This window comes from Phragmites australis, chromosome 1 (genome assembly GCF_958298935.1).
Source record: "Phragmites australis chromosome 1, lpPhrAust1.1, whole genome shotgun sequence".
Taxonomy (NCBI): Eukaryota; Viridiplantae; Streptophyta; class Magnoliopsida; order Poales; family Poaceae; genus Phragmites; species Phragmites australis.
This window is the reverse complement of record NC_084921.1, coordinates 44,586,017-44,599,579: the sequence shown is the minus strand read 5'-3', so window position 1 is coordinate 44,599,579 and position 13,563 is coordinate 44,586,017. Positions and strand designations below refer to the sequence as shown.

Sequence of the window (13,563 nt, the reverse complement as noted above, 5' to 3'; positions counted from 1 at the left end):
TGACCGACGGATGACTCTTACACACTTCCGATGTGTGCGCTGGGAATCCACTGCAAAGCCTTTCCAACGCCTCTCTCAGCACGTGTTGACCAGCTGAGGATTCACCGTCGTACATAAGTGGAGTACACCCTCCACGCCAGAAGCCCCGTTTTGCACCTTGTGGTTCTAGGAAGTACACCCTTCCGTCCCTACACCACCAAATGATCTTCACAATACTGAGAGGATAGCGAATTACTTGGTTAGGCTAGTCCCATACCAGGCTTACGGTTGTACTGTTTTCATAGATGGTCTCTCCATGAATCAGTCCTTAAAATGGTCTGGGCAAGACCACCAACAATAAACATTGAGAGATAACCAATATCCGACAAAGCCAACAATCTGCCTGGAACGCATCCACAGGCCAACAATCATGCCACACTTGCCCAGACCCCATTTTCCAAGTCTAAGCATTTTACCAAAGTTCATCATTATTAACCAAAACATAATTTACCTATGCTACCCGTGAGTAAGCACAACTAATCACATTATACTCATAACATGAAAATCAATCTACGGCTACAAGTAAGATTGAGGAAAACTAGTAATCCTAACAATAGGATATCATATTTGATGAGCATGCAATTTGTAAAACAAAACTTTATATTAGAAAACATTAAGTAACATTTAAAAAAACAAAAACAGAGGTAAAAATATTTATTTAAACCTAAACTATTTTTTTAGAATTTTTCTAATAAAGAAAATCTATTTTGAGATTTATTCTATTTTTGTGAATTATTTTTCTAAAGGAAACTTGAATTTACTGTGCAACACTGACTTTAGTGGCTGACTAGTCATGATGACTTAGCTCGCATATGGTGACTGAACCGTCACATCGGACAAAAATGCACACGCGGCACATTGACGTGACCAAAAGAGCTGGCTGGGCACTTCACTAAATCTATACCGCATAGTACAAATCAGATGCCCAAGATGATCTAACATGAAGGGGTATCTCAGATCTACATCTAAGATCAAACGGCTGAGAAGAGGGCTACCTCGGCTCTGACTTGGACGGCGATGACAACGAGCTCGGGATGACAGAGGACGGTCGGAGACAAACAGAGATGGCGTTGCGATGCTTGGGAGTCAACAGCGATCGGCGGAGCACGACCGAAAGACAATGGCGAGCTCGTTTAACGGGGTTGCGAGCGTCAGGGAAGACCGGAGAGGCTAAGCGATGACGGGCTTCAACGGTGGAGGTTCAACAGCCTTGGGAGTTTGGCTACAGCGGCGAAACTCAATGGCGGGTGATCGAGGGCAACAAGATGTGAACGAAGAACACCGGGTGCACTCGGATGGTTAGGGGGGGGGGATGGAGTGGCACATCGACGCTGACAAGGAGCGGAGGTGCTATGACGGCGGTGTGCAGGTTCTCTTGTGGCACAAAGTCGACAAGGGTTAGGGTATTAGACGCGGTGGAGCAAAAGGAAGTTCGACCAGAAGTTTAATTTGGATTTTATAGAGGGGAAGGACGGATTGAATCGAGCGATCGGAAACTTAACATGGCCTCCTTTCTCTCATCCACTTTCCTTTGCGAAATTGATCCAGTTTCCAAACAAACATAGCCTCCTTCCAAACAACCGGTTTGCTCTGAAGATGGAAAGAGAATATTCGAGGGAGAGGAGGGATGACAGGCGGGACTCAAGGAGAGAACACAGAGAGATCAGAGGAAAAAGGAGAAAACAGGCGTGACAGATACGACTCAACTTCAGTAGAAACAAAGCATACAAAATTGAGGTCATTCTTGGGGCCAAATTACGAACATGTTTGATCCAAGGGTCTGCAGACAGTACTACTATACAAAATGCCCCTACAAACCGAACATTTCAGATAATTGTGCTGACAGAACAGTAAAGTTTCCTCTCTATTTCCATTACGACCATGAAGAATGGTTCCAAAGGAAAACACTATATGCAACTGTTCCAAAGAGATCATAATTGGACCCCCAAAATCCAGTACAGCATAGCTCCCACTTCCCATGCTTCAGCTCTGAAAACACATGCCAGCTAACTGCAGCTTCTTAGACATCTGAAATCTGTCCACTGAATTCTGAGTAGTCACTCTCCTTGGTCTTCTTTGCAGTACCTTCGTCAATATGACTATCTGCGGGTCGTCTAGGAAACGGGCTCGACTCCCTGTCGTGGGTGGAAGGAAAAGCAAAAGATTTGAAGAAATAGTTGGTCATCCGCTCAGCTTCATCCAGAACGCTACTAAGACTCCCAAAGAAGCCTTTCTCAAGGGCATCCATGTCACTGCGAAGTCCTGGGAATGCAAAGGGCTCTTTTGTTGGAAAGCCAAGAGAAAGCGAACCACTTTTGATTTCATCCGTGACATCCTCTTCAGTGTTTTCAGTTTTGGATTCCACCAGTTCAGTGGGCCTAAGCAAGAGATAAAGCATTCAGAGATGTCAATAAGAGATTTTTAATAACATGTCAATGACAAATTGGGAGATGATATTGAAAAAAGTAGTAATGCTATAATTTTTTGGAAAGTGATTAGTAATGATATATTTACTTAGCAGGAAAACATAGTCTTTAACAAAAGGACAATCAAGAATTTGGGATTCATTCAGTCGCTGCTTTCTCTTGGATAAAAGGCATATGCAAAAAATCTAAAGAAGACAAGTTAACTTATGTAATCTTCTACAGTTTTGCACTTTTATCGTTCCTATGGCATTGGTATATCTTTGATGAGTAATAAAAGCATTGCCTGCTTACTACAGAATACTTGCAGCAACTCATAGATTTGATATAAAATGTAGCATTGTAATGTTCGCAACTGGCTATGAGCACATACAAAAATGCAAGTGTAAGCACCAAATTTACCAACAATAATGTTATCACTCCAATGTAACGGTCACACCTGAACATAGAACAACAGGTGCCAAATACAAGAAGTTGAGAACAATAAACTAAACACAAAGACTAACTTAGCCCATATGCGTTGACACCTAAAATTGCAGCCATAGCCATTAAAAGCCTCAATTGTATGCCTGGAAGATATCTTTGTTCCACACAGTATGTGTTCACAAATTTCACCAATACATCTGGACAACCGTATTGAGCAAAAGTTAATCAGCGTGCCCCTGCACAAAATTCTCCGCTCTTAACGAAACCAGTCATCATCTAATCAACTCGTCAACTCTCGCCTCACACCAATCGATTCACAAAGCGGTAATATCATAACCTAAGATCGTAATCGCCACAGATTCAACTCCACAGACGACGAGACATCAATAGCAACGACACATAATAGCCCGAACACACGATTCTTGCAGGGAAAGCGCAACGGGTCGAGGGAAAGCACGAGCCACAGGTTAACAACTTAACATACCTGCCGACACAGTCGCGGAGGAGCTGCTCGGTCTTCTCGCACTTGCGGACGAAGCGGCCGGGCTCCACCTCCTCCGTGTGGCAGCGCGACTGCACCACCCGGCGCGTGGCGCACTGCGCCCCATCGCCCCCGCCGCCGGAGTCAAGGTCGGGGACGGCGCCGAGGCCCCGGCCGCCGTCGTCATTGTCGTCGTGCCAACGCCAACCCATGGGTCCGAATTGATTTGGGGAATCAGAGTCTGATCTGGGTCGGGCCGTGCACCTGCGCTCTATTTCTGGTCGCGGTTTTGGGCTTGTCTTGGAGAGCAATCCAGGCTTCGGAAACCGGCGTGCGCTGGGCGGCTCTAGAAGTGTGTGGAAGGCCTGGTTTGTCTGCCGAACAAATGTACTTTAGTTGCAACTCTTTTACATTGTTTTTCCACAAAACACCACCTCTCTAGCTGACACATGCCACATGTATCAACAATATGTAAATCAAAATATTATTTTATCAAAATATAATTAAATTAGTGGCATATAACCAATTTTCCCACACCAAAGCTAACACTTGCTATTCTTTAATTAAAAATATAATAAGTAAGTTAGACAATTTGAAGTTCAGACGAGGGACTTTAAAGTATTTGAAATAAGGAAATATGGGAAATAATAATAAAATACACCTTTTGCCTTGAAATAAGTTCCCTCTAACTTCACATCGATTGTAGTAAAAAAAATGATATCTTATTGTAAACGCTATGTCACAATTTGCTATGGGTTGTGGGATTGTAGCTAAGAATTTGCAAAAATAATTTATTTTTAGTGCTAAATACCTTTATCTCGAATTTCACTAGAAACTAGAAAATCCAACGGATGAAAGCCAGACTCCATTGGTGATGGAAACCTTCCATTATAAACCGAGATATATGCTATAGTTCCCAAAAAGAACTCATATGCTACAATAAAAATATATTCTTGTTTATAGTGGGACCCATATGTCGTTCACAGGACTGAAATCCCCTTCACCATAGTAATGGTACTACCTTCTTTTTTATTTACTTGTCATTATTTTTTTACTATAGCAATTTTGACTTTATATTTTTTTCTAAACAAATTTACAAATACTTAAAAGTATACAATGCTAATGAAGTACATTTCATGGCGAATCCAATAATAAAAAAGTTTTAAGTATTTATAAATTTTTTCTAGAAAAAGACGCGAAGTCAAATTTGTTACAGTAAAAAACTGGTGACAAGTAAATAAAAATGGATGTAGTATTTTAAAAAACTGATCAAAATTAAAGGTATGAAAGTAATTAAGAGCATCTCTAAGAGAAGCCCTATCCAACTCCTAATAGCTATATTTTGAAAATTTAACTAAAAACTCACTCCAACAACTTCCTAATACGACTCTCTATCTTTACTAAGCCCTAAAATCGCTCTCAAACCTCGCTACTTCTAGCAAACATCTTTCGCTCCCTATCCGACCTCGTCTTCACCCACCCGCCTTGCCTAGAGCACCTTGTCCCTAATGGCGTTCATCTGCGCTTCCTGCGCGGTCATGGCAGCCACGACGTCGAGCTCATCATCGAAGGGCTCCCCATGGCTAAGCCGCCAGAGCACTGCCTCCAGCTCTTGCCGAGGAATCTCCGCGAGGACCAGCATGGACCATGGCATAGAGGACCGTGCCAGCGTGTTGTTCGAGGAGGACGAAGACACCGACGCGAACGACAACACCTCGCTGCGTGAGAGGACCGCTTGTTGCTGCTGTCCTTCTTACCACCCCACGTCCGCTTGCTCTCTCTTCTCATGCTGCCTCCCGCTACAATGTTGCTCTCGTTTTCTCCTATCAGCACCAAATCAAGCATCCGAGTTGCCAATCGAGCCACATGCCTCCAAATCGAACTACTCACCATCAAAATCGAGCTCCCACAGTGAATCGAACCCATGCACGGCCAAAAATGAGATCATGTGCCCCAAATCGATCAGCTAAAGTAACATATATTTATTCAGTGTTGTCCTGCTTCGCCATTGCAGCAAGACCTCATAGCTCTCACACAGGAGCTGTCACGTCCTAAATTCTTAATCACGTAATTAAGCATAATCATGCATTTTAAGAATTATGTTTAATTTTGCGTAATTATAATTTGGAATATTAATGCAATTCGTTGAAATCATTTGGACGAGGAAAAGAAATCTGGGAGAAAAAAAGATTGAATTCGCAGCGAAAATAAATCCTTTTCACTTACCTGTGGGCCCCACATATGGCCCCACCCTCCAACCACTCAAGTAGGTAGCCCCCACCTGCCCTCTCTCTCTCCCACCTGCTCCTCTCACTCTCACGTGCTCTCTCTCCCCGTGCAACAGTTGGGAGCTCTCCCTCTCCCTCTCTCTCTCTCTCTCTCTCTCTCATGCCCTCTCTCCATTCCTTCTCAAATCCGAGCACTAGAGAAGGATTGAAGGTATGCATATGGTACCATTGCATTCTAGAGCTCATAAGCTACTCATCAATCCAATTCATTTTCGTTTTCTCGAAAGATTCGAGCCGGATTTGATGTCTTTTGATGTTCATGGTTGAAGCACAAGAAACACCAGAGTTCTTCGATTTTCCTCCATTTCCTCCACTTCTCAAAGGTCACCCAGCTCCACAAGCATCTTGAGTAAGTCTCTTAGGCTCCCTATGGCAAGAATTCGTGGTTTGGTTGATCGATTTCAAGTTTTAGCAAAGTTCATGAGTTTTTGAGGTTTTGGACCAAAATGAGGATTTAGATGAGATTTGAGCTAGGAATCAAGTTGCTAGGTTGATAAGTGAATTCTAGACTCTCGAAACTATCCCAAACATATCTCCCTTTTAGAGTGAAAAAGATCGCAAATCGATTTGACAAAGCTTCCCCTTAAATAGGAGCAGTTCTGGAAAGTCCGGAATCTCCGGAAAATTGTCCGAAGGTTTCGCAGTCCGAAACATTGGCAAAAAAGTGCAGATAGTACGTAAAAGTGTGGAGGGTCCATAGTTACTACTCATCAGACGTGTTGAGGCTTGTAAAATTCATAATTAATTCATCCAAACTCCAAACGACGTGAGACCAGTTGTGTTAGCTTCGTATGAGTGTGAACCACGTGTTAAAAATGTTGGAACTCCAGAAAATATTTTTGAGAATTAGTGAGTTAATTAAATGTGTTTCAGCTTGTTTAAGTCACGATTAGTTATTGCCATGTCCTAAAATTATGAAACCACTTTTGTTAGCCTTGTATTAACATGCTCTACACATTAAAAATACTATGAGCCATGAGATGAGTATTTGAATTCTGTTGGTTAATGAAATACGCGTTGAGGTTTAATGAGTCATTGAAATGGTTTCAATCTTTAACATTTTGTAATTAATTGAATCTAAACCCCTTATATAGTGTATGACCATGTTTAGGTAGAGTGTGTCTAATGTTCAAGTTGAATCGATTAACGAATCGGCGAAAACACATTTCCTGTTAATGTCCGAAGTGTCCAAAAAAATGTCCGGAAGGTCCAAAAAAGGCGAAAGGTCCGGAGAAATCTCCGGATAGTCCGGAGAATCCTTGAGTTGTGCAATGTTCGGATGCTCCGCATAATTTTGCGGAAAGTTCGCATATGTCCAGAGGTTCCGCACTTTCGGCAACTTTTCAAATTGGTTTAACTCCCAATTTTGTTCTAGCTCGCATGTTTGCACTTTTAACATGTTTTGCGCATCTTGTGGTATGCATTGTTGCATTTCATCCATACTTATGGCATTGCACGTGTTATTCTTTTTAGAGAACGCTGATCTGCCGATCCTGACGAGTGAGGGTGCTCTGGAGGCACCCCACCTTTCTGATACAGGGCAGCAAGGCAAGCAACTAAGCATATTGATCCCTCTTGTGTAATTGGATAAGTCTAAAATTGATGAAATATGCTTATGTATGTATGCATGTTCAGTGAGTCAGTGTCGCGTACCAATGGGTAGAACCTATGATGTCGGTGGGTGAACACCGCAAGCGGGGATCCTAAGGGACCCCCTTTGAGATTCGGCCAGGGGGCTGATTCTGAATCTACCTCGTACGTGGATTTAATGTGAATATATGAGATGTAGACGGGATGAATGATCGTCTACTAGTGAGAGTAAATGCTCAAGGGATTTTAGACAGGTTCGGGTCGCACGGAGCGTAATACCCTACTCCTGTGTGTATGCTATTAATGCTCTTGGAATGCCTCTCCCTGGATCTCTGTATTACAGGGTTTTTTTTTGTCTAAATCTAGAGCTTCGGTCTTGCTTCGAGCTTGGTGAACACCTACTCAGCTTCTCAGACTTCTGAGACCTGTTGCCGTATGCTTCCCCGGAGTGCACCCCCTTTTATCCTGTTAGGGGAGGCATGGCAATTGGCATGCCCAGAAAGGGGGGGCACGAGTTCTCATGAGCCATAAAAGGAAAGCAACCATCATGGGGCTGTAGTTTGATGTTACAAGGGGTTGAAAATACGCCTTTGACCGGTCTTATCGCCCATTACGCCCAACTTTAGCAGGTGCAGGGGGGAGCCCACCGGACAGCCGCCGAACAACCTCGCATGCCCGCTCGGTTGGAGCAGGTCTGACACAGTAGGAGGGTAGGCGATACGCCTCGAGCCCAGTGACGATATCTCCAAGCCGTTTTCTTTATGGGTCCCACAGGGTGACGCGCGATGGGACTTGTCACATTAAATACCCCCACGCCTTCCTGCCAGGCGGTGGCAGGGCCTGACGTACTCAGTACGACAGACGTGGGGGGGGGGAGTGGTTGGAAGTGACATGCCATGCTCCCTCTTAAATGTAGTGTCGGGTCTCTCACCAATTGACACCTCACCGCTGAGCCCTTGTGGGGTCCACCGGCAAGGGGATTCTCAGGTCCTCAGGGAACTCTGGGTGCTCGGGGACTACTATTCATAACTCAGAGCGCCCTCTCCCGGATATGTCTCTTCTCGGGTCCTCGAGGAACTCCGGGTACTCGGGGACCACTGTTCATGGCCCCGAGTACCTCTCCCGGAACTGGCTCCTCTCGGGTCCTCGAGGAACTATGGGTACTCGGGGACCACTGCTCATGGCCCCAAGCACCCCTCCCAAAACTGGCTCTTCTCGGGTCCTTGGGGAACTACGGGTACTCGAATACCACTGTTCATGGTCCTGAGCATCCCTCCCGGAACTGCCCCTTCTCAGGTCGTTGGGGAACTCTGGGTATTCGGGGACCACTGTTCATGGTCCCAAGTACCCCTCCCGGAACTAGCTCTTCTCGGCCCTCGGGGGGACAGTCCCCGAGGGAAAGCGCCACGTGGCATTCTGCTGTCCTGGTCTTAGGACTCGGGGACCCCTGGTTCCTATGTCACCGACATATGCCGATTGAATTCTTCTACTTTGAATACTTGTGTATTTACATTCCTTGTAGCCTTGAGGTGTTGTCAATGTCTAGGTATGAGTTCGATTTATATGCTTCGCCATGCTTAGGTCATTCTTTAGAATTTGAACAACGGCGCATCCCGTTGTTCGCGAGCATAGGACCTTCTTATGATTACATACATTTGTTGAGGTTGACATGGTTGGTGAGTGGTGAGTATGAGATGAGATGTGTGCGATATTAGGGGTGTCGTCTGCCTCGGTGGAAAGTCCAGGGGGCAGGTCGGGAGAGGAAACCCGAGCACCGTAGACCGCTTGCATCGTTTAAGGCCGATCGTCGGGGTAGTTGGCGTTAGCACTTACCTTACTCACCACATGCCGATCTAATGGTAAGGTAAGCCAAATACCTTTGCAGTTGTGACTTTGTCAGCGTGGACATCGACGGTGTGAGCGGGCGGGCAGGCTTGTAAGCGGTACTAGTTTGCTCCGGGAGTAGTTCTAGTATCGCCGCACGGAGCGATGCATGCCCCATACGGTTGGGACTGATTGGGAAAGGTTATCATGAGTACCCCCTTGTGTGCACTTTAGCGGGTGGCACAAGCCATATGGTCCTCGTGTCGTGTGGGTCCAGGAGTATCCCCCTGTAGGGTGTATAAATAGTTCAAACTGCCACGCTCTCGGTCATGAGTATGTTATTGTTTCAGTTGCACCTGGTCGTAGAGTTTCGAGTATGGTTTGTGGTTTGGTATGTGGGAGATGGTGATGTGGACACTTGTTACTTATTGATATACATGTTGTTACAGTTACACTTGTTCAGTTTTTAGATGCAGGGTAGTTTTCATATGTTTTGGTAAAGTTTCAGTTGCTCACACATATGTCTAGGATGTTTAGTATATATGTTTTACTTAATCTGTGGTTCATCCTTGCTAAGGATCAATGCATAATCCTTGGAGTCAAACTATGTATATGTGCTCTATATGGTTTAAGTCTTGCGAGTGCCTTCGTACTAATGTCTGCGCTTTCAGGTACTCCTATTGCTGAGGGAGAGGCGGTGTTTGGCTACTTCGTGCCCGCCGATGCTGGTGGTGGGCAAGAGTAGTGCATCCTACTCTGGGTGGTCGTGCTTTTGTGATGGAGCCAAAGGTATATGGCTCCATCCTCCTTTTGTTGTATAGCTTTTAGTCTTTCGCTGTTTAGTTCTTTTGCTGGTTAGGAGTTGAGCAGGTTTTAGTCTCCTTCTAGCTCTCTTTTATTGTAAATTGTGATAACTTGTTGCATGCTTAAGAACATGTAATATAGTGTTAATTACCCGCTATTTCCTAAGCTTTGTTGTGATGTACATGTTAGAAATGCATGTGTTCCGATCTTGGGCACAAAACATGTGCCGGGACTACCGGGATGATATTCTGGTTAATCATCGAGGTTGTGATTATAAATAATATTCTCCTGGTGATTAATTAGAATATTATTTGGACGGTTCCTCACAGGAGCAGTGACCTCGAACCAGCACCAAATCGATCTCCACTCGTGCAAATCGACCTCCACTCCTTGAATCGAGCTCCTTCTAGCTTGAATCGTGCTCTTTTCTGCCATATTAGGCTCTCCATAGACTCCCCTCGTGGGTTGGAAGAAGAAGGGGAGGAAAGAGAAAGGCAGGCCAACCAAACGGACGACTGAAAACTCACTTGCTTTGACGAGCGAGGAGAGGTGAGGGAGGCGAGGCAAGCCCAGTAAAGGATCCAAACACGCTCTCTATTTGCTCGTGAAGAGGAAAGGGGGAAAGATAAAGAGGAAAGATAGAGATAACATACGAAGTGCATCTATCGGTGATATATAAGAGGAAATATAGAGAATAAGAGTATCTAGAGTCTATAGGAGAGAAAGGAAATTTAAAGAGAAAATATTATTAGAAAAACTCTTCATACGAGAATATAGAGGTGAGTTTTAGGAAGATTTTTGAGATGCTCAAACTTCCCCGTTCCTTCTCCACTCCTAAGACCATCCCTTACCAATTCCCGTCAAGGCCCAGAACCCTTCACGAAGGGATTTTTGTTCTCTTCAGTGCTCCAACGGTTTTCCTTCACGATTCCTATCATGAAGGGATTTTTAAGTTCATTCCCTTCAGGATAGGATTCTCTCTCCTTTCCTTTTACGAATTTCTTCGAAGGGAAGCTATTGGAGATGAGAGAAAATAAAGGGAATGAGAACGAGAAGGGAAATCGAGAAGGGAACAAAATGAAAGTAATATGATTGGATGGTCTAAACCCTCATTTCTCCCCTTGCTTGCTCACCAAGATGCTCCGCCGCGCCACGCTGCCCCTGCCGTGGCCGCCCTGCGCAGCCGTGCACTATCCACCTCGCCATCCTCCTCCGCTGTCGTGACCACTGCGACCGCCTCCTCATCCGCTGTGAACTCCATCCTCCTCTGCTCCCTCAAGGAGCACTGCCATGAGGTCTCCAAGATGTCGCCACCGCCCAAGATCAGCCTGCCCAATCCCTGCACCATTATCAAGGGAGTCCTGGACCAACCATCGGGCCCTGTGCTGCGCCACGAGTATGGCAACGTGGCTGAGGAGGTCTCCATCTCCGTCGCTAGGCTCGCCAACTTCATGCCACCCGGTGCTGACTCTGACTCCGACTCTGATGGCGCTGGCGGAAGAGGCGGGCTGAGCGAGTCCATCAGCCAGCTCTTCCTCCACGTAGACACCTCCAGGTCTGGGAGCGGCAAGTCGATGTAGTTCCTTTGCGGACTATACCTGGATGCCGTCGGGATCTATTCGGTCTGCCTCCGGTCGAAGAACACCAAGTCATGGGAGGGGGATATGGCTTCAAAGGGTGGTGGAGAGTATCGAGGGCGCATCTTCCAGTAAGTTGTTCTTCCAAATGCATGGCAATTTAATCGTTTCATTCCTTTGTTCGTAGAAGAGTTTGTTTAAAAGCCAATGCTTCAATTTTTGAGAAATCTGATTTGCTGTGCAAATAGGATTTTTGGTTAGAACATGATTAACTATCTGGAAACATACTATGCAATAGAAGTGCGATTTTACAAATTTAGATGGCAGAACAGGTGTGGTGAAGACAAATTTTGTTTCCTTGCTGTAGTTTGTTTGTGGCAAACAGAATTGAGTTAAGTATTTTTTTTCTGTTATCGTTAGCTATGAGTTTGAAATTTGAAGGCTTGACCTCAAAGATGATAGTTTTGATTTTAAAATGGACCATAAGTGATATTCCATTGGACAATTCAGGTAGCCAATGGCTTTAGTCATATATTCTTTTTGGAAATTTGGAACTGGTCACTAAGGAGTAAGAACTATCCTACAATTGGTTTAAGGAGATATTCTGTTTGCATATCCCTTGTTTTTTTTTTTTGAGAGAGAGAACTGCATATCCCCTGTTGCATTGTGGCCCAAGTAAAAGGTGACATACTTTTAAATGAATATTTCAATAGTAGTTGTTGCCAACTCAGTAGACTTGCTGCTGTAATCATGTTGTTTACATTTTCTAGGACATTTTAGGTTTAGAGGTGGCACGTGAATACGTTAGAATGATCGTGTACTGTACATGTCAGCATGTATGTTGCAGCTCTGATTAAAATCACTGTGTTCAACTATCCTTTTCTGACAATTCCATGTATAAATTCTCAAAAACATTGAATGGCATGAAACTTTTAAATACTTCAAAAACACCTATGGCAATGCAAGGACGACACTAACTCTACCGCAAACCAAAACTACCATGGCAAAACCCTAAAATCAAGCTTTAATAAAGCCTACGAAGATGGCGCCACTTGATTGGGTGACATCAAGATGTCGCTCATCCAACGGGCGAGATAGAAAGATGGCACGTTTTGATTAGACGACAGTAAGGTGTCTCCTGTTGAATGTGTAACATCTTCTGCGCCATGTCAAAAGGCTGCTACATCAAGGTGTCACCCGTTGGATGGGTGACACATTCCAGCGGATGACTGTAGGTTAGATTTGATATGGGTGACACCTTGTTGCTGCCCTTCCCGTGGGTTACTGTAGGTTAGATCTGATATTTTTTAAACGGACATGTAGTTTTACAAATATTAATAAAATATAAAAAAGAGTTCTAGCGCGCCATAGCCCACAAATGGAGGCGGCCCGCTTATGGTTCCCTTTAGATCGCACGGCCCATGGGAAGCCACCAGACTTACTCATATATGAACACCACCTAACGGTTCTCTCTTGACCCTTATTTTCCCCTTCGCTACAGTTCCAGGAGGGCGATCGAAGGGCAATTCTGCTTCCACCGTCGATTTCATTGGCTCCTCGTCGCCTCCAGCGGCCGTTTCGCCGCCGGAGGTTAGGGGAGTTGCGAGATCGGCGGCGGGTGTACATATCCCCTTTTTCTTCCTTTAGTTTAGGTAGATCAGGGGTAGGTTTGCCCGTGGTGGAGGTGGCGTGTGAGCTTCCCTGCTTCCTTGGTTGGCCAAGGTTTTTTTGCTTCCTCTGGCTCCTTCTTGCAGGCGTACCGTTTGGCAGTATGCCTTCCGGTGAAGGCCTGAAGAGGATTTTGTCCCTCCAGGGTAGACCTAGAGGCGGCGATGTTGTCGTCGAGTGCTCTCGGGTCGTACCTTGCAGGTTTGTTGTTCTCCATATCCACTCGTTTGGGTTGGAGATAAATAGCTTCCCCTTTGGTGGGATCCTTTACCGGGTCATCGGTTATGCCGACGATCGCGGTTCTTACTTCCGGCCATGTGCTTTCAGCGATGGCAGTGGATTTGGTTTGGAGCTCGAGGTGCCTGATCCTTTCCTTTGCAACGGAGATACGGCTGTCGGCCGTGAAGCGACCACGGGGCATTATTTGGTTCAAATCCGCGTCA

The 13,563-nt window shown here is 45.2% G+C and overlaps 1 protein-coding gene and 1 pseudogene across 1 annotated transcript; one reads left to right on the top strand and one right to left on the bottom strand.

The window, feature by feature from the left end:
- Nucleotides 1-1,719: 1,719 nt before the first annotated feature.
- Nucleotides 1,720-3,643, bottom strand: LOC133921713 (fra a 1-associated protein-like). The gene is made up of 2 exons (XM_062366702.1): nucleotides 3,373-3,643; nucleotides 1,720-2,417 (listed from the first exon to the last, which is right to left on the bottom strand). Exons 1-2 carry the CDS (start codon nucleotides 3,579-3,581, stop codon nucleotides 2,060-2,062), a joined length of 567 nt encoding a protein of 188 aa, XP_062222686.1. The 5' UTR covers nucleotides 3,582-3,643; the 3' UTR covers nucleotides 1,720-2,059.
- A 7,320-nt stretch (nucleotides 3,644-10,963) lies between these two features.
- On the top strand, nucleotides 10,964-11,587 carry LOC133885225 (uncharacterized; annotated as a pseudogene).
- Nucleotides 11,588-13,563: the final 1,976 nt, after the last annotated feature.